This window comes from Podarcis erhardii (genome assembly GCF_964252035.2).
Source record: "Podarcis erhardii genome assembly, chromosome: 16".
NCBI classification, from domain to species: domain Eukaryota; kingdom Metazoa; phylum Chordata; class Lepidosauria; order Squamata; family Lacertidae; genus Podarcis; species Podarcis erhardii.
In genome coordinates this window covers 13,250,014-13,274,168 of record NC_138514.1, presented here as the reverse complement: position 1 = coordinate 13,274,168, position 24,155 = coordinate 13,250,014, and the positions used below count along the sequence as shown (strand labels likewise).

Sequence of the window (24,155 nt, the reverse complement as noted above, 5' to 3'; positions counted from 1 at the left end):
AAAAACTTCCCTAAACAATTGAGATAGAGGGTTTTTAAATCTATTTCTCTTCTTTATTGTTGCTTTTTCTTTTAGATTAGCTTGGTTTTTGTTGTATTGCATGTTGAAAACTTTCAATAAAAAATATTAACAAACAAAGAAAACAGCAGGTAAAAGAGGCATGGAGATAAGTGTTGAGAACTTTCCCTCTTTTTCCTTTCTTTTTTTTTTACTAGTTCTTCCTCTGTGACTGGGAAGCAACGGTACTATTGTTGTCCATGTCATCAGATTTATTACCCTCCCTTTGCCAGCAGGTCTCAGGGCGGGTTACAACAATTTCAAAACTCAACATTAAAAATGGTTAGAACAGATCACAATCACAGGGTGGCTCTGAAAACATGTGTCTCAGGCATCGAAGGTCAGGGTAAAGAGGTGGGTCTTCAGCATTCATTGAAAGCTGTACAGTGAAAAAGCCTCCAAAATCAGAGTATTTTTCATGCCCAAGGGCTTCTGGCGGGGGCAAAAGAGACAGTCTCCACTCACCCTCCAGTAAACCATTATTCCCATTACAGTGGTACCTCGCGATAAGAACTTAATTTTTTCTGGAGGTCCGTTCTTAACCTGAGGTACCACTTTAGCTAATGGGGCCTCCCACTGCTGCCATGCGATTTCTGTTCTCATCCTGAAGCAAAGTTCTTAACCCGAGGTACTATTTCTGGGTTAGCAGAGTTTGTAAACGGAAGTGTCTGTAACCTGAAGCATCTGTAACCCAAGGTACCACTGTATTTTTTCTTTTCTTTTTAAAAGGGTAAGTTTCTAGCATTTGTAGAACTTGAAACATGAGACAAAATGTACAGGGGTTATTCTCATTTTTCGGTGAGAAATTAGCCTGCTTCCCTTCCTTTTCAGTGGTTTTCTTTGCCTGCCCCCTAACCCCACCACCACCACAACCCCCACAAAAGCTCCTGCCCACACCCTTTTACAACTTGCACAGAACGAAATCTGAGGCAGCAGAAGCCTGAGTTAATTGCACTCGGGGCCTTCTTTCCAGCTGAGGTTTTTGGCGGGAAAATTCTGAGGGAACATTCTGAGGCGTTTCACTTGTGACTGCAGTGGGCAGCAGCAGACAAGATGGAGGCAGTTGCCTCACAGCAAGTCACGCCACTGGTCCATCTAGCTCACTATTGTCTACACCGACTAGGCAGCGACTTTCCAGGGTTTCAAAAAGGGAACATTCCCAGTCCTAGCTGTAGTTGCTGGGGACTGAACCAGAGGCCTTCTACACACAAAGAGCAGATACTCTGCACTAGGTCATGGAAGAAGAGGGAAGGGCTAGTCTTGAAACTTGACAACTTCTAACTTTTCATTCCTCTCCCTGCTCTGTCTCAGTGGACGCTTGGCACCTTTTAATCGGTTCCATGCCCCTATGTCTTTTAACAGTGGCCAGGCATGTTGAAATGGATGCTTCTCGCAGCACATGCCCCTTTTGGTTCTCTGCCCCAAATAACTGCCATTTCAACGCCACATGCTGAAGCTGCTGGTTAGTTGAACCAGATTTGTGAAACATACTTTTATTCCCTGAGCCACACAATTTTTTTGGCCTCCCCTTAGGATGGAATCATATACTTATCTGCCTGGGAATGAGCCCAGTCAGTGAGATTTTAAGAAATGCCTAGGACTGCACTATATAGGACTACACTATAATATTTAAGATTATAGAAGGGAATCTTTCACAAAGGCAGTCAGTCCATCATACACCCAGCAGGATTCCCCCATTCTCTCATAAGCCCTGTCTGCCAAATTGTCTGCCGCTCAGAGGGAGGAGCAAGGAAATTAAGGTTGCCACCTGCATCTTTGTGACAATGCTCCTATGTCCTGAACTGCTGTACTAAAACCAAAAAAGGAACAGCTTTGGGTGGTTGTTTCCCCCAACACCACCGGTCTAGGCATTAAACAGAGGAACTTCATTTTTGCTAGATTGTAAATACATGGAAATGACGGGATGACAAGAAGGTTGTCCAGCAACAGGAAAACAAGTAAGTGGAAGGAGAAGTTGTTTCACTTTCTTGATGCATCATTGGGCCATCTTTGTGTCTGTGGATCCCACAAAGAAAAAGCCAGGAAGTGCATTTTTTTCAAAAATCTGTTCCAACTTCCTGGCTGCTGCATACTATAAATATAAGGCACATTTAAAGCACATGACTTCACCACACAATCTTGACTACTGTAGTTTGCTAAGGGTACTGGGACTTGCATCTCTGTGAGAGGTAAACTACAGTTTCCATGATTCTTTGGGAAGTCATGTGCTTTAAATGTACTGCATGTACTCAGCCCCATAACAGGCATGGGGAAGCTGTGGCTCTGCAGCTGTTGCTAGACCACCACTTCCATCATCCCTGACCATTGGCCATGCTGCCTGGGGCTGGTGAGAGTTGGAGTCAGACAACCTCTAGAGCAGTGTTTCCCAACCTTGTGCCTCCAGCTGTTTTTGAACTACAACTCCCATCATCCCTGACTAGCAAGACCAGTGGCAAGGGATGCTGGAGGCACAAGGTTGGGAAACACTGCTCTAGAGAGTCATAAATTCCCCTTCTCTGCTCTGCACTATTATATGGGGGGAAACATACCCATCAGCTTTTTCCTTGTCACAAATACAATGTAGTGCATTTTTTAAAAAATCATTGACTCTCCCCTTTCTTAACCTGCAGCAACCATCACCAGCCTTCCATATAATTTGGACTACAACTCCTATCAGTACTGGCCAGCACAGCTGTAGTCTTAAACATCTGGGGGAACCAGGTTAGCAAAGCCCTCTAGAATTAGGGCTGACCCACAAAAACAATTCCCAACCAAGCACTCCCTGATTAAGAACATAAAGTTAATAACTTCTCCCTGTGTTCTTTTTTATATATAAAGCCACGCTATATTAACCGTATACATTTATGTTGATTATAAAAAGTCATTTTCCAGATTGATTTTTTGTCTGAGGAGATTTAAGTGTCTGCAAGAAAAGAACAGGCTGATTTATAATCTACAAGATGCCGAGGTGTAGGGATTAGCACACACATCAGACAGAAATGTGACCTTTACTGTTTGACAAAACCCTACTCCTCAAAACACAAATAAAATAAAATAGATAACTGCTTCTTTCCATATGTCAAACCAGGAACCCTTAAATCAAGGGATCTTGTGGCCCTGCAGATGGTGTTGGTCTCTAGCACACAACATCCTTGATCCTGACCATTGCTCATGCTAGCTAAAGAGGACAGGAGCTGAATGCAGGCAACCTCTGGAAGTTCACCATCCCTGCCTTAACTCAAAGTGGTTACTCTCTGGGTTAAATATTTTGCCCCTGCACAATTTGTGACTAGGGCATTGGCAGTCATCTAATTGTGGAAATCTTAACCGATTTACTGCATGGCTTTTAGTCAATTAACTATTTAATTAAAATTTGCATGCAAGGAAAACAACTGATCTAAAGCAGGAGTGGCCATCCAGATGCTGGATTCCAACTCCCAACATACCCGTCACCAGTGCTGGATTTACGTATAAGCTAAACAAGCTATAGCTTAGGGCTCCACTCTCTTGGGAGTTCCCCAAAAATAATTAAAGGAAAGAAACCTGGATGCACATTTCCAAAATATAAGATAAAAAACAAATAAAATAGCTTTAGATACCTATTAGGTCCATAAATTACCATATAGCATATATTCAACACAAAAAACAGTGACAATTTGTTGTTGACAAAGGACAGCTGGACATATAAAGGGCCCCATTACCTCCAGTAGCTTAGGACCTCATCAAACCTAATCCGGCCCTGCCAGTCACCATGGCCAATAGTCAGGAAGTTGGTGTCCAAGGCACTAGGTTGACTATCACTGATCTAAAGCACTCTGTCTGTGTCTGTGTCTGTCTTTCTCTCTCTCTCTCTCTCTCTCTCTCTCTCTCTCTCTCTCTCACACACACACACACACACACACACACACACCATCCTTTGTGCTGATGCACGTTCATCAAGTATCCTTAGGAGACTCATCCTGTTCTGTATGGGGTAGAAAGCGGAATACATATTTTAAGTTCATGCTCATTAGGTGTTTGGTTGTTTGTTAAAGTTGCTTCTAGTATACAAATTATTCCTTTAAAAAAAAATCAGCCCAGTTAATTTTTTAGCTGATCAATAGATTTCATAATTGGTTAATCTAACTAGTTACTTGATTAAGCATTGCACCATCAGCCATATACTGTGGCCTCTCATATGCTTTTGAAATCCATTTTCCTCCAGTCCTTGGCAGGCATAAAATTCAGGAGGTTGCTAGGTAGATTTTGTGGACTGGCCTAGATGGCAGATGGCATTCATTCTGACACGTCACAAATTGTGAAGGTCTGCTTTAAGGTTACATGAGAACTATGAACATCAGAAGTAATCTTATGTCAAGTCCATCCAGCTCAGTATTGTCTACTGGCTTGCAGTGGGTTTCTAGGGTTTCAGATGTGAGTCCTCCTGAACCTTACCTGGAGATGATGGGGATTGAACCTGGGACGACCTGCATGCCAAACATGGGATCTACCACAAGGCCTTTCCCCTTTCCCCGATGAATTTTGTTTTGTTACGGCAACATTGTAGTAAGAAAACCTGCAGTGGCTGGTGAAATATCTATTAACATTCTATTAGCCTTCACCAATCCGGTGCCTCTCCCCCACCACCCAACATTTCGGACTGCAACTGCCATCAGCCCCATGCTGGTTAGAGTTGATGTGAGTTGTAGTCTAAAACATCTGGAGGGCAAAGGCTGCAGTACATGAAACAGGAGCTCAGTTGGGTCTAGACTGAACAACTCTACTCCACAGGATCTCTCCTAATAACAACCACACACATACTGAATTATAAGAAATTGCATCTAGTGAAGATATATATATATGCCCAGCAGCTTTCCTACAACTCAGAAATTGCTTTCCTGTGGAAGCTCATCTGAGTATATTTCGGAAATAATGGTTTTTTGTGTGTTTTTTAAGGACATGATTTCACTTTTCTCTTACGACTGCCAGTAGAAACAATAAAGAGAAAGGGATAAATGAGGACAAGGATTACATAAACCCTTATGTGAAAAAAATCAAATAATAATTATTTTGTTTTGAAAAACACTCTTCATTTAACAATAAGATTGCAACTCAGGTGTCAAGACTCGCTTAAGAAATCAGAACAAGCAGTACTTATATAACCATCCATATACCCTGCATAATAACAGATAACTCCCTTAATAAGTGAACAAATTATTATTTTGCTAAACAAAATTAATAAGTTTAGGATTTAAGTTCTGATGGTATAAAAACAATAACCAATAAAATAGAAAAAATACAGGGTGTGTACCTACCATCTACTCTCCCCCCACTCTGCCACCAAGTACTCCTATGTGTGCTGGCTTGCTCCATGGGCGGTCAGAAATTCAATGGGTAAATCTTTTTATGGCATTGAAATGCCAGGATAGTGGTTAACATTATCTGTTGATTCTTTTCATCTAGTAGAGCATCTGAGATCTAGTTTTTGTTTTTTTTGTTTTTTAAAAAAAAGACAGGGAGAAGCTGACAACCATACAGCCAGTAGGGCTTTGAAGGCTGGGACAAGGGTAAAATCCGATTCAGTTCACATTTAAAAGTGAACCTACCTAATTTGCAGTTTCTGAAACTACACACAAACCAAAATGCAGCCATCATTTGGAATTCTCGCTTTTCTGAATTTTACACCACAGTTATCCAGCTAAGTAATGTGTGCAAAAATGCACGTACCAGGGTAAAATGTGCATTAAAATACTGTTACAAACATTATTCTGTGTATTTTATAGTTTATTGAAAACAACATCCACAAGGCATTATATTTAGGGGTGGGGGAACTGCTTTGCAAAAATGTGTATATTAGGCAGAATTGCATACAAAAATGTGTTCATTAGGAGAAATTCATGTTAGAATGCTGAAAGAATTTTCATGAGGACTTTAAAAAAAAAATCTTAACTAGTGTGGAATTGTGAAGAAGTGAACCCTAAGATTGGAAAAACGAGAGACACAGAAATTGCCCAGGGAGCTTGAGCCCCAGGACCTCTTTCTCTTGTCCTTTTTTTAGTTAAAATGCTGCTGCTGTTACATTTTCAGGAGGACTTTTAAAAAAGTATATGCAAGCGTCTGCTAGGGGCCTGTGCCTTAAGCCCTTTAAATACCTCACAATAACTTTTCAGACAGCTTTCCCCCCTCCTCCTCGGCAGCACTGCTTTCCAGGAAAGGTAATCTTCAAGAGCTCAGGTGTTAGTCTCAAGAGTAATCAAGCAGGTTATTCACCTGCCACCCTTTCCAAGAACTTGCGGCATTAAGGGACTGTAGCGCTTTGCGCTCTTGATAGCTGTTTCATTTTGAAGTCTTTCCCTTTACAACCGGAGAAAAGAGAACTTCGCTTAAAAGCAAGTAAGGAGGCTTCTTTACAATGCAGGCTTATTTTACTCAGTCGCAACTATCAACCATCCTTTCCCTCTGTTTCCTGCCTGGGATCCAAACTGTAGCTCAGGAGGATTGCCAGCTTCTTTACTGGCGCGTGCTCTTCTGCTTCTTAGAACCATCTTGCATTCTATATGGAGGGAGCGAAGTTGCACCTGCTAAAACATCCTCTCTCTGTTGAGCGGTTCTGAAAGGCATAGGGGCCCCCGGCACCGTTCCCTGTCCAACCTTATACGTACATGCATGCTTCGAGTTTTCCGTAGAAATTACTTTCCAGTATGTGTACTCAGGATCGGGTCTTTTTTCTTTTGTGCCGGGAGCTGCGTGTCTGTGCGCTTACTTGCGAGTAAGTTCTAATTGGGCTCTCTGTGGAACTTTCTTCAGCGTAAACCGTGCATTAGATCGGCACGGCAAGGCTGCCATTCGAAGCATATACTGTATACCTGGCAGCAAGTCTCATAGAAATCTTTGGGACTTAGTTTCCAGAGCAAATAAAGGCATGCATATGATCGGGCTGCAAGATTCCCTTTCAAAAGCGGACAGAGGGGGAGGGGAGGGTTCATTCCTGTAGAAGAGGAGGCTTCCTACCAACCCTTTACAGCTGCAATTCTATGCCCACTTACTAGAGAGTAATCCCATTGACCGCAGTGGGTTTACTTCTGAGAAAGCACGCCTGGAATAGTCGCGTAAGGGCCGTTTCCTCAGAAGTAAACTCCAGTGTTTCCGCGCGAGGTTCTCTCCGGCAGGTGTGCGGGTGACACAGGCAGGCTTCCCTGAGCTTGGAGATTCATTGAATTCAGAAGGGGTTTGCTTCTTCTGAGCAAAACATACCCAGGGATCGGGCTGTCTCAGGCTGGACTAACAACAACGACAAAAATATTACTTGAACTTGCAATAATAGCAGCACAGATTTTGTAAAGGGGGACAAGGCGAAAGAGGAAGGGGGGAGAGAATAACCCCACCGCCCTCCTTCTCTCAGGTTGCTCGCAAGTCGTTCCTCTTTAAAGACTACTCCAGTCGGCGTGTCAGTCAGTCCAGGCAGCGGCTGTGGGAGGAGCTCCTCGGGAGGAGGCTGGCGAGGCTGAGAGAGCCAGGGAATGGAGCGGAGAAGAGCGCGTACATGAGCGAAGAGGAGGTAGGCGCCGGGAGAGCGAGCGAGGCTGAGCAACTAAACTCCATCTCCGCCTTAGCAGCAGAAGCAAGAGCCGCCGCCGCTATTGCTGCCAACCCAGCGGACGCTTCGCCGGTGTGTAGGAAGACGGCTCCGGCAAGAGAAGAAGGCAGGCGAGAGCATCGGGAGGCAAGATACAGCTAGCCCCCGAAACTGCTTAAGCGCGCAAGTTCGTCTCTCTTATTTCCCCGCCGAACTCTTAAGGAATGAAAGCTTTTCAGACAGATCTCGTCCTCCTCTGCTTCTTCCTCTTCAGTCAAGGTAGGACCCATCTATATATGTTTCTCTCTCTTTCTCTCTACTGTATTTCTTTTTAACTTTCCAGGTGGGTTGGGGATGATGGTGGTGGTGATGAAGGCATTTGCGGCCAATGTGTCTCTCGCAGCTGGGCAAAAGGAGGAGGAGGAAGGAACTCCGATGACTTTTGTTTTTGGAGCTGGTTTCCTCATCCCCCTGCTATTCCTCTTCAGCCCCCAACCGCCGCTTCTTCTTGGCGTATCGCTGTTTCAGTTGGAAGTGAAGGGTTTAAGCAGCTGGTGTATGTTTTTTGTAAATCTACCCCCACCAAAAAGAAAAACGGGGGGATGGACGGGCGGAATGAGTTTGCTATTGTTATGCTTCAGCTACTGTTCGGGAGGGGAGATCTTGGCGTGTATTTATTATTATTATTATTAAAAAAGCTTCCAAATGTTTCTGTTCCTCCATATATAGCCAAACCAGGAGGGGGTGCTTTTTTTTTGGCTTCTGGGGAGTAGGACTGAAGAGGAGGTGATGATGAGTTTTTAAAATGATGATGATGAGAGGATGATAGGCAGTCCGAGCCTGTGCGCGTTTACTCGGAAGTAAGTGCCGCTTAGACCCTCCCAGCAAGCGTGCATAGCGGCGCAGCGGGAAGGTGCGTTACTATTCTCTCTTAGGCATTAGTAATTATAGTCTCCTGATTGTTTCTGTTCAGGTATCTGTGTCCATTGGATACATAAAGGCTGCACACAGAACAGTCGTGCGTTTTTTCATGGGGTGTCACGTTGACTTGAATTTGACTTGTCTGCTTCTACAGGAGAGGGAGCAGTAGGTACACCCAGTGGGTTTGAAGTCCATTATGTCCTACGTTGAAACACTGTGCAGACAACTGATGGACAGATGCTTTTTTCCTTTAGGGTCACCTACATGCATTGCATCTTTCCACAGCAACTGTTCCTGCATTTTTATAGATGTCTGGAGAATAGACCCATAAATTATTCCGGTTTATTATAATGTTGTTCATGGCTGCGGGCAAAAGCACTCACCTGTGGAATAAGGGGAGTGAGGATAACTCAGCTTTCCATGTGCCCTGGAAACACCCACCATCGCCTTGTGCCAAAGCTGAGTGCCATCTGTGTTTTGCTCACCCACCATCCCAGCATAGCTCTTGGGGACCAGTGTGTGTGCTTTGTTTTTCAAACTGAACACAACAGGTCCATCTGTTGATTAAATTAAGAAGAAAAGTTAGTGCTTTGGTGCTTAATCGAGAAATTGCTTTTGTACCCCATCACATTCTCTTTTTCTGAAAACATGAGACTGTGCAGCTATCAGTTTGTTTACAACTGCTCTAGTTTTGCTGCCTATGTTGCATCATAGTGCCTTTTCTCCATGCTCCTTCTCTTGCACTTAAAGCAAAGAATTACTAAATTGAAAAGCCCGCACCAAAGCTGATGCTTTCTATGTAGTGGAGATTCAGGTTCTTTTGCAATATAGAACTCTTCCCCCCTCCTTTAAAAGAACTAGCAGTTTCCCTTCATACCCTTAGGTACCACTGGGAATGGATATGTAGGGGAGACTGGAAGTTTGAGTTTCTTTTTTCCACCTTATTTCTTCTTTTTTTAAAAAAAAGTTGGTGCTCTGTTAAAATAAAGATGATGGTATTTAAAAGCAGCTGCTTTGTTCAGCATGGTTGGATACGATTCTCCTGTCCAGTGTGCCTCTGATAGCTCCTTAGTGTCTGGCGAGGTGATGGCAAAGTCTCTTTTTCTCAGAGCTGCTACTGCTCCTTCCTGTAGAAGAACCTAATTTCATTGGTGTGCAGCTAGGTTTGATGGCATGAAACTGGGTTACTAGCCCACTGGAGTGCAGCTGGCTTCGATACAATTATTACATCACTGCTTAGATCAGCTTGGTGGCTAATACCAAGCCGGCACTTGAAGCCTACTTTAAAGGAGTTAGTGGGGCGAGATGTGTTCAGACAGCTTTCTCCTTTCAGCTGCTGCATACAGTTCCTACTGATGTTCATATTGACTTCTGTCCATAAGTAGATGTGTACTACATAAAGGTACTATGTTTCAACACTTAGGTGGTGATGAAAATATGGATGTAATTTTCTCCGCTTACTTGCCTTGCATTATGAAGTGACTGCCACAATGTCACAACAATGGCACTTCAGTTGTTTGGTGTCCTGCTCAAAATATATGTGGCTTTTTGTGAGTCCTGTGGGATCTTGTTAGAATTTCAGAGGTCTCAATTAGCAAATTGCTTGGAAACAAGTAAATTTCTAGTCCTTGTAGCTACATGACAAGCTCCTAAAGTCTTGTCCCATGTGAAGATCATCAGTATCTTGCTGGCAAACACACCCCACACACACACACACACACACACACACACACACACACAGAGCAGCTTGCTTCAAGAGTATGCAATTCAATGTTTGAGAGTCTGGCCTGAAGCCAAATAGGTTTCCCTTCAGATCTGCAAGGAACTATTGTGTGCACACAAGAGATGTGGGTAGAAGTACAATATGCAAAATGTAGTGGAGGTTCTTTATGTAGGTGTTTGAGAGGTCTGCATGATGGCTATCCTGTAGGCTATCCTTACACTTGGTCAAACGAATGCACCTGTTCATTTCTTTGCATTTGTGGGATGTTACGCTAGGAGAGAGTATGTCTGGTGTGTATGTGGGGGGAGAAACTTGGCACATAGCCCCGACCCATATTGTGGGAGTCTCTAGTCCTTTATTATTATAATTGCTTCCTAAGCATGTTATACTTTTGTGCGTTCTCAGCTCTGGCTAAACAGGTATCGGTTTGACCTGTCTCAGCTGGCGTTTCACTATGTAAAGTGCAGCTACCTTTTTGGAGAAGAGCCTGCTAATACATTTCTGCTTCCCCGCCGAGCCTTTTTAAAGCCTCTTAGCAGAATAATTTTCAGACATGCTCTTCAAAGCCAGATTTCAATCGTATCTACAACATGTAAATGTCCAGTGGCAAATCTACTGTGCCAACTTCCTGGTCTCACTGCCTTTCCCCCCTGCGCCTATGGTCTTAAGAGAGGTTATGAAATAATTAAGGATATGATCTCTAAAGACTCAGATTTAAAATGTACTGTTGTGAACAGTCGGGCTCTGGCTTCTCTTAAGATGGCACAGGGAAAGAAACCTCTTCTCTGTGACTTTGTGTGGCGTGTTGGGAGGTGGGGTTCTTGTCTCTATAGTTGGCAATGAGAAAACCAGGTCCTGGCTCAGAAATTTGACAGCTGCCAGTGTTGCGTATATTTGGTCTCTGTGTGTTCCTCCCTCCTTTCCTGCTGGTTGTTTTTCCTTGTGCTGCTGCTTTCCCTAAGCTGTCAGGGCTATAGTGCTTCACAAAAACTGGTATAATGTCACAAGGCAATTTACCTCCTGCTAGCAAGAGGCATCAACCGTGTGCCTTGGTGGAAAGAGAAGTGACCCTGTCATAGAAAAAAGCTTGAAGTTCTTGTTTGTGTATGTGTGTGTTTGCTGTAGGGTCGTCCCCCCCCCCATTGCCCTCTTATTTATCTCATTCTCATTCCTTGGTATGAAAGCATTTTTAGGATGGAAACAACAAAAACAGAGAGGCCCCCTGCTGTCTGTCAGATCTGGAGTGTGGTGACGTCCGGTCACAGCTGAACTACATCCTCCTTGTGCCCTTGAGTAGAACTTTGCTGTCACACACACAGGGAGCCCCTGGCACTGCTGTGGTTGATCCTTTGGGGGGTTTTCTTCTGTGACTCATGACTCTAACTCTGATAAAACGAGCATACTTGGGGGAGGGGGCATGGGTTAGCATTTTTCCAGTTCCACTTGAACACCAGAGTAAACAACAACCATATACTGAGAGTTGGTGGCATGGAGGTCTAAATCACACCAGGTTCCAAAACAAAGGAATTCATATAGGCATAGCTACATCACGTTCATGTCAGATATTATGGACTGTGGTTTACCATAAGGACCTCATTATAGGTCTGTTTCAGTGGTGTCTCCAGGTTTTGGAAGCCTGGGTGGGTTTGGAAACCTACCACCTCCTCCCTGCTGTTGTCTCTGCCTATTCCAGAGGTAGCCATTGTCATGCCCTCCAGATGATGATAGGCTCCTAACGCCCATCATCATCAGAGAGCATGGCCAATGGTCAGGGATGATGGGAATTACAGTCTAACAATAGGTGCACTAAAAATTCCTAGCTTATTCATTTGCCATATCTCTTGGGGCCAATCTCCACAGGGGGAGAGGGCAGGGGAGCAAAGTTTCCTGTTGCTTGCTCCTGCCGCCATTCACCTTTGAAGATTTAAGAATCCCCAAAGGACAAAGTCTACTAAGGTCTACTAAGGTCTACTAAGCAACTGATCAGGGATCAGGATGGAAGAAAGAGCCACTTCTCACAAGCACTGTGATACATGCCCTTTTGTTTCTCTATAAGTTGGAGTGGAGCATGGCCCTTCAATTAAGCTCTGATTATTCAGGACTTAAAGCCTACATTAAGAGCCTGATGTTTCTTAGAACTTCCTTGATAATGCTGAAGTGGAGCTGGGACCGTCAGCGTTACAGAGTTCTTATTCCTTAGCCTGCTGTCTTTGTGTTTGATACTTGGTGAGGAGGGTGCTGTAGGTCTTATAAAGTATTTTCTTTTAGTCCTTAATGGAAGACGTGCTTCCAGAAGGAATCAAATCCCCAGCGCAAAAGAGGGGATTCATTTTCGCAGTATCTGCATACTTACATCAAGTCACAGTAAGTGTAACTAAATCAAAGAGACAATGTTTTGACCCTTTTCCAGGTTTTCATATGGGAAAACTCCAGTCTCCTGTGTAGGGGAAAGTTCTAAGAATTGCAGGATAGGGGTTACATGTATGTACTGAGCATAAAAGAGTTCAAAAAGAGAAGTGATGCTAATGCTTCTCACCCCCCAACCCCCATAACTTCATGGCCGTCATTTTTTGCTGCATGTACTGTGTTACTACAATGGAATTTCCTACAGCAAATACATGAAAGAGTGAATTGCAGCCCTGATTTAGATACATTGTCATACTAAGTACTTGGCATGCACGGGTCAGGTACACTTGCAGCAAGCTGTAGTTACCATGCAAAATTCCAGATTGCTCCTAAGAAGCTAATGCTCTTGCAGGGCAGGCAGATGACAGAGTTAGGAAAAGGTATTTTGCATAAGACAGTGTACTGCTTTGCCCTGTCTAGCTTTAAAGTACTCTGTTAACAGGGTATACAATATGCAGAAGTCGACTTTTCTTTCCCTTTTCGTGAGATGCACTTCAGAAAAGAAGAACTTCTGAAGTGCAATCCTTCTTGACATACTTACATTGAGCTACTGCTGCTTCATTCTTAAACCCATTCCTAAACCCATGGAAGTAAATGCCATTTATTTTGGTGGAACTTACTTCCCCTTTAATTTCTTCTTGGAAGAATTCATTAATTAAAGGAAGAATCTTCATGGAATCATATCTGCTGCTTTTGTGCATCTGATTCTTTGCAAACTGGGCTATGCCTTTAATTCAGACTGTTCCAGGTCTTCTGCCTTGTCTGGTACTGGAGACAACTTGATAGCACACAGTGCAAATAAAGGGGAGAGACTTGTCCACTGGTGCAATGAGGTGAAACAAAGTTAACTTTTGAGCTTTTTAAACAAACCAATAACTGATCAAATTTGAGGACACTTGTAGCAATACACCAGCTTATTCCTGGTACATTTGCTGATAGCCTTAAATGTAAACTTTGCAATATTCCTTTGAGCATGGTTGGCATCAGCATTTGACATCCTTGGGCACCTGCCAGTGCTTTGGTTCCCTGCCTTTGGGGCCCCACGCTTGATACCTCACTTTGCAGCAGGGGACCTATTTTTCTGACCTAGTCACCACTTTAATGTTCACAATGTCCCTGGTATTGTGAGGAAATAAGCTGCCCTGTAAGCCTACTACTGTCCTTATTATTTACATTTATATACTTCTTTTCATTGAAAAATCAACAACCCATAACAACTACAGGCCATAAAATACAATTACAGAATTCAACAGCAACTCACTAAAACTTTTCAACAGGGATGGGAAATTTACTCCCTCAGAAGAAGAGGGTTGCATTCCTTTCTGGCCAACCTTCCAGGATCCAAACATCAGACATAGGTGGAGCCTGAGGCAAAATTGGGTGGAGCAATGAATGGGGCTAGTTTCTACACATACTCAGGCACCGCGGTCTTTACTCCATCCATGCAGCAAAGAGGCATTTTTTGATTTCAAGGACGCATCCCAGACAGGCAAAAAACACTCAAGAAGGGTGTGAAGCAGAGGTAGTAGGGGTTGTGGTTGAGGGTAGTGGCCCAGGGAGAGTCCTGAGGACCAGACAGAGAGGTTTGGAGGGCTGCTTTTGGCCCAGGGGCCTGTGGTTCCCAACCCTTGCCCTATAGTACAATACTGCAGGAAATACGAAGCTAGGGATCACTTACAAGGAGAGGGGTGGCACCAGCTATTTTCTCACCTCCACCCCAAGGCTGAAATCCACCTTGCTCTTGAGCTCTCTTAAGAAATCTTAAATAGAACATTGGAAGATCTCCACAAAATTGTTAATTTCCCCCTTTGAACCCATAGGTGGGCTTTTCCTTGTGTTTGTACGTTTAGCGACAGTGCAACCTTCCCCCCGCTGCCTCTTATTGTGAGGTGCATTCTTCAACATGATTCCCCTGCTTACCATTACCCTCGTCTGCAACTTAATGCTAACATTTTCAGTTCTCTAAAGAACCAAAGAGGAAGCAAATGTTGATCCAGTATGGTTGTGCCCCTGGAGAGCAGAGACCTCCCAGGTCCTCCTTATATATCTGAAAATGTTAACATCCCTTCTGCTTGGTCAATGACTCCTTGAGAGGCTGTTGTAATGTGTCAGAACATGTCACACAGGTCTTTACATTCCCACCTAGATGCATGGTGTCTGCGCACATTCAGCAGCTGGGGCTATGGAGGTGGACCAATTGACTACAATTGTACTAACCAGCTCTTTGGATTGATGTTGGCAGCCAATTCCAGCAATTAGCTCTGTATGTACTGAGGCTTGTCTCCTGAGTGTTCTAAGGGTTTATCACATTTCTCATGGAAGCAACCACAGGTTTGCCATGCACATACATTTACCAAGGAGTTGCCTGCACCTCTTTGTGCTGAACAACATGTTTGCCACATTTGCCCTTTACTTTGCTGTGCCTTAGAAGTTTTAAACATTTGATGCAGCCGTTAGTTTTCCAGAAGCAACTATTATGCCAGTTCCCCGTCTAAAACTTTCTGACATGTGTTAAATGTCTGCTGTGAGATCACACTTGCTAGGTTCTCATGTGAGAAGGTATTTTCCCCATTAAGTACAATCTTCCAGTTAAATACTTTTAGCAATGCTTTTTTCCAGGGGTACTGCAGGGGTACCTGCACCTTTACTTTGCTGTGCCTTAGAAGTTTTAAACATTTGATGCAGCCGTTAGTTTTCCAGAAGCAACTATTATGCCAGTTCCCCGTCTAAAACTTTCTGACATGTGTTAAATGTTTGCTGTGAGATCACACTTGCTAGGTTCTCATGTGAGAAGGTATTTTCCCCATTAAGTACAATCTTCCAGTTAAATACTTTTAGCAGTGCTTTTTTCCAGGGGTACTGCAGGGGTACCTGCACCTTTCTTCTTCTTCTTCTTCAGATGTTAAAAGTGTGTCACTTACTGTAACAACTTCATGGTGAGTACCGGCACCTACCTTTCTTTAAAAAATGCATTGCTTTTAAGGCATTATTGTTCCTGAGTTGCTGAATAGCTTGCATTAATGTTAATGAATGGAATCTACGTTAATGATTTCAGAAATAAGTATTAATATGGTTTCCCCTTACTTAATTGCTTTAGTAGAGTTCATCACTCTCCAACAACTACACTATACATGTGTGTGGTTTGGGTTTTTTGCATAGGACAAAGTCTCTACCCATTTCTAACACCAAAAGACACCTCCCTCTTGTTTTGTTTTAGAAGTGAAACTCATGACTACTCATGGAAACACTGTAATGTGTACAGACTTTAATCTTGTAGTTCGGCCTTTCCCCAACTGGTGCCCTGCAGATGTTTTGAAAGATAGTTCCCACTATCCCTGGTGGCCAGTTATGTTAGCCAAGGTTGATAAGAATGGAAGTCCAACAACATCTTGAGGGCACCCAAGTAGAGAAGATTGTTGTACAATGTACTAGAATCAACATATGCTGAAGTTCCACGTTTTCTATCTATTACCCTATTCACATGATTATCGAAGTGTGTAGCAGTGAAAGGCAAAATATTTTGCAAGTTGGTTCTAAGTTTTGACTAGTAAGTTCTGTGCCATGCACAGGATTCATCTTCTAAAAAGCCAACATGAATACTCAGCAAGCAGTTGTTGCATGTGATGCTTCGAAAGCAGCACATGATGGTAGATGAACACAATCCGCTCATTGTGGGCTGGTAGCCAACATGCACAGGTTTTCCCACTGTCCCCAATCCCACCCCCCTGTGGCTATTCTATGCTTGGTGGGGCACGTTAATATGCACTGAATAAGAGAATGGAGGAAGAAATTAATGGTGTGATGTAAATCTCTTTGGTAAATTTAAACATGAGTACATTCACTGTAGTTATGTACACATCATGATGTTGATACTGCTGTTATTGGAGGCATGGTTAAAACGATCATGCAGTCTACTCAGATTTGCATTGTTGTATTCCCCAAAAACATTTTTAGGCCCAGCCACACTGACTTAATTATAGTACCTCCATCCTAGTGAAAATTGAGTGTAATCTATAAGAAGTGAGAGTTAAATTGTCTGTATCTTGATAAAATATTTGATTCTTTAAATGGAATGGTTATAATTTTGTAGTCTAGATACAACCATTTTTGCCACCTTTGTTTAGCACACCCCCTCCTCCCATGTTAGCTTTTTGAGGTACTGATTAACTTTGATTGCAAGCAAGGAAATTGGACTTTCTCTCTCCATTCTTGAAGAAAAGGAAAAAGAGTATATCTAAGTACTAATACTACCATTTCCCTCTTGTGTTATTACTGGCCCTAACTACATCACCTTCCTTAAACTTCACTGTGATGTGAACAATGATTAACTCACAGCCATGTGTGATTGAACACTTGTGCTGAAGGAAAACTAGTGACCATTTGCTTACTTGGCATTGGTAAACAACAGGGTTGATCTACAAACTTTCACCCTGCTGCCTTACAGAAAGCCATAAAAATTGCAGGGGTCCTATCTCCTTGAACAGAAGATCCAATCCAGCTCCATGCACATTCAGCAGTTGGGGCTGTGATATATGGACCAGTTGGATGCAATCAGTTATTTGTCTTGATGTGGTGGCCAAACCCAGTCATCTGCTTCCCATTCCAAATTGCCAGTCAGTAGTATTGCAAGTATTTGCCAGGCTGTGCATATATAGCTTTGGCTGCCACATCTTGCTGGGAACCTTATTTGTGCACACAATTTTGTCCAAGTTTAATAAATGCATGCTAATCCTTCTTCCATGTACAGATGATTCTCCAAGCCCATTCCCTCCCCACATACTCAAAGGAAATAGAAAGCATGTTACATTTCATAAAATCTATTGAGCTCTACCACCCTGCCCTACTATGGAGAGCTGGCTACTTCTCACTGATTGTCTTTTGCTGTTGTTCTCTAAAAAGAAATAAAAAGGAAGAGCCTTGATTATTTTTTCTACCACAGACTCTTTCCAAATATATTCTATGGCACAAATGAGAACATAGACTATATACTGCCAGGAGTCAGTAAATGTCAATAATGGCTAAGTGTTTCCTTTATATCACAGCGATTTAGCATAAGCTTCTTGGAAACAAATGTCTTCCATAACTGTGCAATATTTAAGTACATAGTCAACAGTGCTATGAAGATTAAATAAATGTCAGTGCTACTTGGGTGCTCAGTAACAAGCTAGATTGACTGAACTTGCATAATGACCAGTTTGGCTGAAGCAGATCTCCTTTCGGAGGGGAGCGGGGGGAATGGGAAAGCAGTTCATTTCATGCAAGGGAAAGCAGTTCATTCCATGCAATCTTCTCCAGGTTAATTTGTATGGATTATCATGTTTGGATCTATACATTAGGAAATAACTCTAGAACAGACTTTCCCAACCTGGTGCCTTTTATTTTTATTTTTATTTTTATTTTTATTTTTATTTTTATTTTTATTTTATTTTATTTTATTTTATTTTATTTTATTTTATTTTATTTTATTTTATTTTATTTTATTTTATTTTATTTTATTTTATTTTATTTTATTTTATTTTATTTTATTTTATTTTATTACAACTCCCACCATCCCTATCCATGGAGGATGCTGGTTAGGACTTATGGGAGTTGTAGTCCAACAGCATCTGCAGTGCACAGGGTTAGGGATGTCTGCTCTAGAACAGCAATTGTATTTAAGCTGTCAGATGTTCATTTAGAAGAGTGGGTTGCTGCTATTAGTAGATGATGGTACTTGAGCAAGATAAGTGTGCATTCATTTGTAGTTTAAGTACTTGGACTGACAAGACAATAGTAGGTTATGTGGGTGGGACCGCCTCAGACTCCTGAAAATTTGGGAAGGAAGTTAGTAAATCATGCTGTGGGGTGGGGAAAAATATTTTAATTGGTGTTGTAGTGTTTGATGATTCATTTTTTGGATAGCATGAAAAGTGTGGGGTAAGAAGTTGAATGCTGCTGCCATTAAACAGTGGATGGCTTAGCATATGTTGAGCTGTTTTGAAACACACACAACATAAAGGAATTGTACTGCTGGGTGGGCCAATGTCGAATGTTCTGTATGAGCATAGAAAATACTTGTATCCCAGGTGAAAGGGATGATAGAGAAGATTGCTAAGTCATTCATGATTGTTTTTGGACAGAAGCCAACAGGCCTTAATGTTCTTGCATGAGTGCACAGGTGGTGTGTTTCAGAAGATGCCTATTTGCATCAAAACCTCATCAAGCTGAGCTGGAGGTGTATTTGATATCCTCTTCTATAGCAATTTCAGCATCTGGCCTATGTCTATATTTACAGCTCAGTCTGGGTGGGAGGGAAGAGGACTCAGCGCATGTCTACGGGAAGCCACTGGGCCATGAAGACAAGTGTCCTAATTCTGCAGTAGTTGATAAAACAATCTTTCTGGCACAGTTAATTCAGACACGTTGTTGGGTGGGGTGTTGGTTGCTGGGGAATTTCCTTTCACAAATGCCCTGGGAAGCAGCTGTTCAGATGTGAATAATAGATTTGAGATGTGTGAAAGTGTCCATGTTTCTGCCTTGCCAAAAAGTGGCATTGCATGTTCCAGACATTTATCTGCAAAAGTAGTTTTTCAATTTTCTGCAATTGTAGGATTTTCCAAATGGCTAGCTAACATCCTAGCAGAAGTGGGTATAATTCCCCATCCAAGTGCTGTCAGTCCGGCTATTGCATTTGGGTACTCAGCTACAACTTTTCACCCTGTGCATTCTGTGTGGTTAATTGTGCAACAAAACATGGTTTCTTGCCCCTATCCTTTCTTCAGAAAGTACAGTGTAAAGTGTTATCTTTACTAGAAGCATTTACTTGTAGTGGCAAATACATAATCTCTACATCAGGAATGAAAAATTCTGAGACTTCTGGGTATAGGGTGGTATATAAAATCAAACAACAACAACAACAACTCCTATTCAAAAGGCTTCTACCAAAAAAACAGCTACCCATTCACCAGCATATAAACATCCCCTCACCCCGTTTCTTTTCAATTCTGGGTCATGATGTGACAATGGTAGAGAGCAGGTGAACTGGAAGAGGAGTCTGTATTACAATAACCTCAGATGAGTCATATAAATAGGGGAGTGTCCCCTTTGCAGGGGAGGGCCAAAAGGGAATGAGTTCAATATCCATTTTGACCTGGAAGGCGGGAGGAGAATCTTTCTCAAATGAAGCGATCAATCATCCCAAGGAAACATTTCTGAGCCCATCTGTGGGCTTCTACCATACATCCTGTCTCCCTCTAATTGTGGCAGTTTCTGAAGTCCTCTGTACAGTTTTTCACTAAGCCCTTGACAGACAGAGATCCTTGTGCTTTAAAGGATAAATGCTGATAGCTCTATGTCATAATTGAAGCTTTAGTAACTAGTGCTCTTTGAGTGAACATCATAAAAGTCTTGTGGCTTTGCCAAAACAGATGAGCACTTCTCACTGGGCTTTTTTTGTTTTTGTTTCTAGCTTGTGAGCACCTTTAAAAGAAGTCCTGCATAACTTGAATCCAGCCAGTAATATAGCATGACAACTCCTCAGACAGGTGACATTGCACCTTTGTTGGGCTCTCCTACATGGCTGGTAGACTGTGTTGTGTTTAGCCATGTGTGGTAGACATGGTTTTTATAAAAGGCTTCCTTATGTGAAGCACACAGAAAACGTTGGTCAGAATGAGTGTTTGAGCTTCTTGTTGCTCAGCGGATAGAGAATTATCTGTAGTCCTTCTGTTTTTTGTTTTGTTTTTTCATAATGTGACTTGGAAACTGTGTCCCAAGTCAGGTGCTAGATTGTCAGATGTTCTCTGCTTTTGATTCATCTGTTTCATGGTGCACAAGGCATATGCAATGTGACTCTTGCAGAAACCAAATGTGTCTGTGGGAAACTGCTGGAGGGCTCTGCTTAGCGGGCACTGAATGTCTGCTTTCTTCCAACAGTATTGGCAGATGATCCAATGGCTTCCAGCTTCACAGCAACTTCTTGGTTCAGAGATGGGGCACTGTGAAGGGCCTCTGGGTAAAAGGCGTGTTGCATGAATTCCCTATGCAGAGATTTCACATTCCACATTATGAAGTCTGTGCAATTTCCACAGTAGATTGCAGGTGTCTTGAGTTGCACTGGCTGCACATTGGATCTAGTTTTCAATCGCAGGGGAAATGTGTTGCAGAGGAAGTGTTGGATTTGAACTGGGGAGACTTGGGTTCAAATCCTGCATCACCCCTGAAGTTCAGTGATTAGCTCAAGGTCATTCAGTATGTCTCAGCCTAACCTAACTCACATGTCTGTTGTTAATGATAAGGACCTCATGTATTGCTGTCCAAAGTTCCATGGAAGAAGGGCAGGATGATTTACAATGGGTGGAGAATGTGGAGCCCTCTGAATGTTATCGAACTACAACTCCCATCAGCCCCAGACAGCATGACTAATGGCCAGAGATTATGGGAATTGTACTACAACATTATCCACAGAGCCATAGATTAGCCAGCCCTGAGACAAAAATGATGTGGGAAAAACGGCCCCTGGTTTGGCAGCATTAATGTTAGGCCATTAAGCCAAGATGCTATTTAACAGACAAAGCCCCTAGCTTCCAGTCTCCTGCATAAGAGCCTGTAAGAATTTCATAGCTGCCCATCACTTTGCATCTCCATCAGCTGCCCTGTGGTATCATTGGTTGCTATGTCTCGGCTGGAGCTTGTCATTCATGAGCTGAGAAAAATAATGCGAGGGTTGGGGGTGGGGGAGAAAGACACACACACACACACACACACATAGAGGGAGGGAGGGAGGGAGAGAATGAAACCTATCAAAATGATCTTATGTTTCATTCTTGTAGATACAGAACTGCTTCTGTTCCAGCTGATTGCAGTCTTGACATCTGCTCAGCTGGGCCAGAATAGCTGCTGCCAGCGCTGTAGAGATTAGAAGTGGAAAGACCATTTTGGGCTTCCTAATAAATCGTTCCTGACTCCCAGTTGCATTAAGCCTGTTTCCTTCCAGCATGTCCTTTACTGCTGTGCTCTGTCTGCTGCAGCCCTTAGTGACTCAAAGAATGTTTCCTGATTGGGGTCTGATTGGTCACTGCCCACCATTAAGGGATTTGCAGGCGACTCAAATAGCCATTCCCCAAAACTGAACTCGAAATGATCGGCGGCTTTTCCCCCAGCTGTGTACTTGTTGGTGCTAGAAAGGAGCCCAGATACAAATGTGGGGTGCCTTAATAATGCAGGCATATTGAAAGGAGGGAGATTGCTCTCTCCCCACCATCCCCTAAACACATGCCTTTGGAATATTAATTCAGCTTGCAAAGTGGTAGCACTGCTCTTTTATTGTTGGCCTTGTGGTGGCAGCAGCAGCGCTTCTATGGGATTGAACAAGTTGCTCTGTGTGGAGAAGGCGGGCAATCAGATGAGGCTTGTTTTCTGGCTCCTGCAAAAAGGAGGCAGTGATTTGAGCTCTTGGCAGGAAGGAGCATTGCCACTCCCAGAACTTGTGACCAAAGTTCTGGAAAGTGATGGAAAGCGATCATGAGAGAGATTAATGTGGAGTGCCCCAGTATGTTTTAGTGGGTGGGTTCACTGTTTATTGGGAACCACTGAATGTTGGAGGTTAGAATTCCTTCTTGTTGCTTGACTCAGGCTGACAGCCTTATCTCAACAATGCAGTAATTGTTGGTGTTGAGTAGGGACAGGGGATAAATTGGATTCAGTTCACATTTGCAGGTGAACCTACCTAATTCACACTTCATGACACAATGTGTGAACTAAAACATAGCAATCCATGAAAATTAGCACTTCTCTGTGTGTTTCTACCAGGGTAATGTGAGCATAAGAATGTATGCATCAGTGAAAAATAACATCCAGAAATACATTGTATTAGGGGAAATTGCTTTGGAAAAATGTGTATAATTAGACCACATTGCATACAAAAATGTGCATAATAGGATAAATTACCTTCAAAATGTTAGTGAATTTTCATGAGGACTTTAAGAAAAGAAACTGCAATGTGATGCAGAAATGTGAAGAACTGAACTTAAGACAGGAAAAGTGAGAAATAAAAAGCGACAGATTCGCCATCCAAAGTGCTGAGGCAAAAAGGAGAATAAGACTGATCAGGCTTGCAGTTTACATCCAAACTGTTTCTTTTTGACAATTCCATTTTCAGCTGCTGCTCTGACCCTCTATCTTTCATTAGGGCTGTGCCTGATTTATTTAATTTATTTATTACACGCAGAACCCACCTCCAAGAAGGTGGTTCTCCCCCTCAGTTTTATTCACATAACAATCCTGTGAGGTAGGTTAGGCTGAGAGACAGCGACTGGCTGAAGGTCACCAGTGAGATTCATGGATGAGAAGGGATTTTTAACCTTGGTCTCCCAAGTCCTAGTCCAATACTCTGAGCTTTGAAGAAACCTGATCCATAATTGCTTCATAAAGCAGGCCAAATCTCTCTTCAGATTTTCCACACATCTGCCAAGATCAAACAAGGGGAGGACTTTGGTCTTTCAGATTTCAGTGGCACACTGCACAAGGCCAAAATTTGACATCCCCCCTGTCTCTCATCTTCCATTCTGCGTGTGTACCACGTTATAGTTGTGACATCCTGTGCAGGGGTGGAGGAAGGGGGGTGCGGTGGGTATGGGCTGCCCTGGGTGTCACCACTGGGTGTGTGTGACAAAATGCCGGGCAGCACTCACTGCGGGGCCTGCAGCATGCCCAAGCCATGCATCTCTCCTGGGAGTGATGCAGTGGTTTGGGTGCCCACAGGCTCCACGCTGCCCAAAACGGTCCGCCCGCCACCCCCCCTCAACTGTAGGGTGGCTGAGTGGGAGAAGGCAGGCAGACTCCCTGGAGAGCATCCTGTCCTGGCTGGCCCCACCCCACAGGTGGCTGGCCCCGCCCCTGGGTGCAGGACATGTGCACCGCCCCCAGGTGCCCCATCAGCTTGTGCCACCTTTGATCCTGTGGTGCCTTTCTCATCTTGATGCCCAGTGTGGGGAAACCAGTTGGGCTGCCCGAAATCTTCCTCTGATCAGATTTTTGCAAGACTCCTATGGCACAGCCACAGAACAGCATAAAAAGCTCTCATGGGTGAATTAATTGGTGCACAAGCCAATCAAAATATGAGGCAAGTGAAAGTATGGATGGCCCCTTAATCTGTTCTTCATCTGCCACATCCTTGCTGCCTTACTGATTTCTTCATTGTTATATAACTCCCCAATGCTCATTGACAGTCCATTTCCTTTCTACTCTTATCCTTGCCTTGCTACATCACTTCCATACAGCACCTACTACATAAATAAAGAACAGCAAGTTGTTTGCTGCGACAGGTCTGCTTCTTTGTTTTTGTTTGCTTTTTGAAAAACCAGGTTGGTGCTTTGGGGTATTTCTGAAAATAAGTGTTGACCAAGGCTTGAGCTAGGTGGCCAGCTTTGCAATATCTGCTGTTTAAATTGTTCCTCCATAGTTCATGCAGTAAAATGCTGGATATTTTATAACCTTTTCTTTTTTTAACCAGTC

At 43.1% G+C, this 24,155-nt stretch overlaps 1 protein-coding gene across 4 annotated transcripts in view; it reads left to right on the top strand.

Moving 5' to 3' along the window:
• The first annotated feature begins 395 nt into the window (after positions 1 to 395).
• KIRREL3 (kirre like nephrin family adhesion molecule 3) overlaps positions 396 to 24,155 on the top strand; it is a 747,957-nt gene continuing 724,197 nt past the window's right edge. The window contains exons 1-2 of one of the 4 annotated variants that reach the window (XM_081844377.1): positions 396 to 411; positions 7,439 to 7,891. In XM_081844377.1, coding sequence (XP_081700503.1) covers positions 7,837 to 7,891 — 55 coding nt within the window. In that variant the 5' untranslated portion in view covers positions 396 to 411; positions 7,439 to 7,836. Of the gene's footprint in view, positions 412 to 1,923; positions 2,016 to 7,393; positions 7,892 to 24,155 lie in introns of those variants that run through there. The other 3 variants (XM_081844375.1, XM_081844378.1, XM_081844376.1) reach the window with 3 other exon arrangements.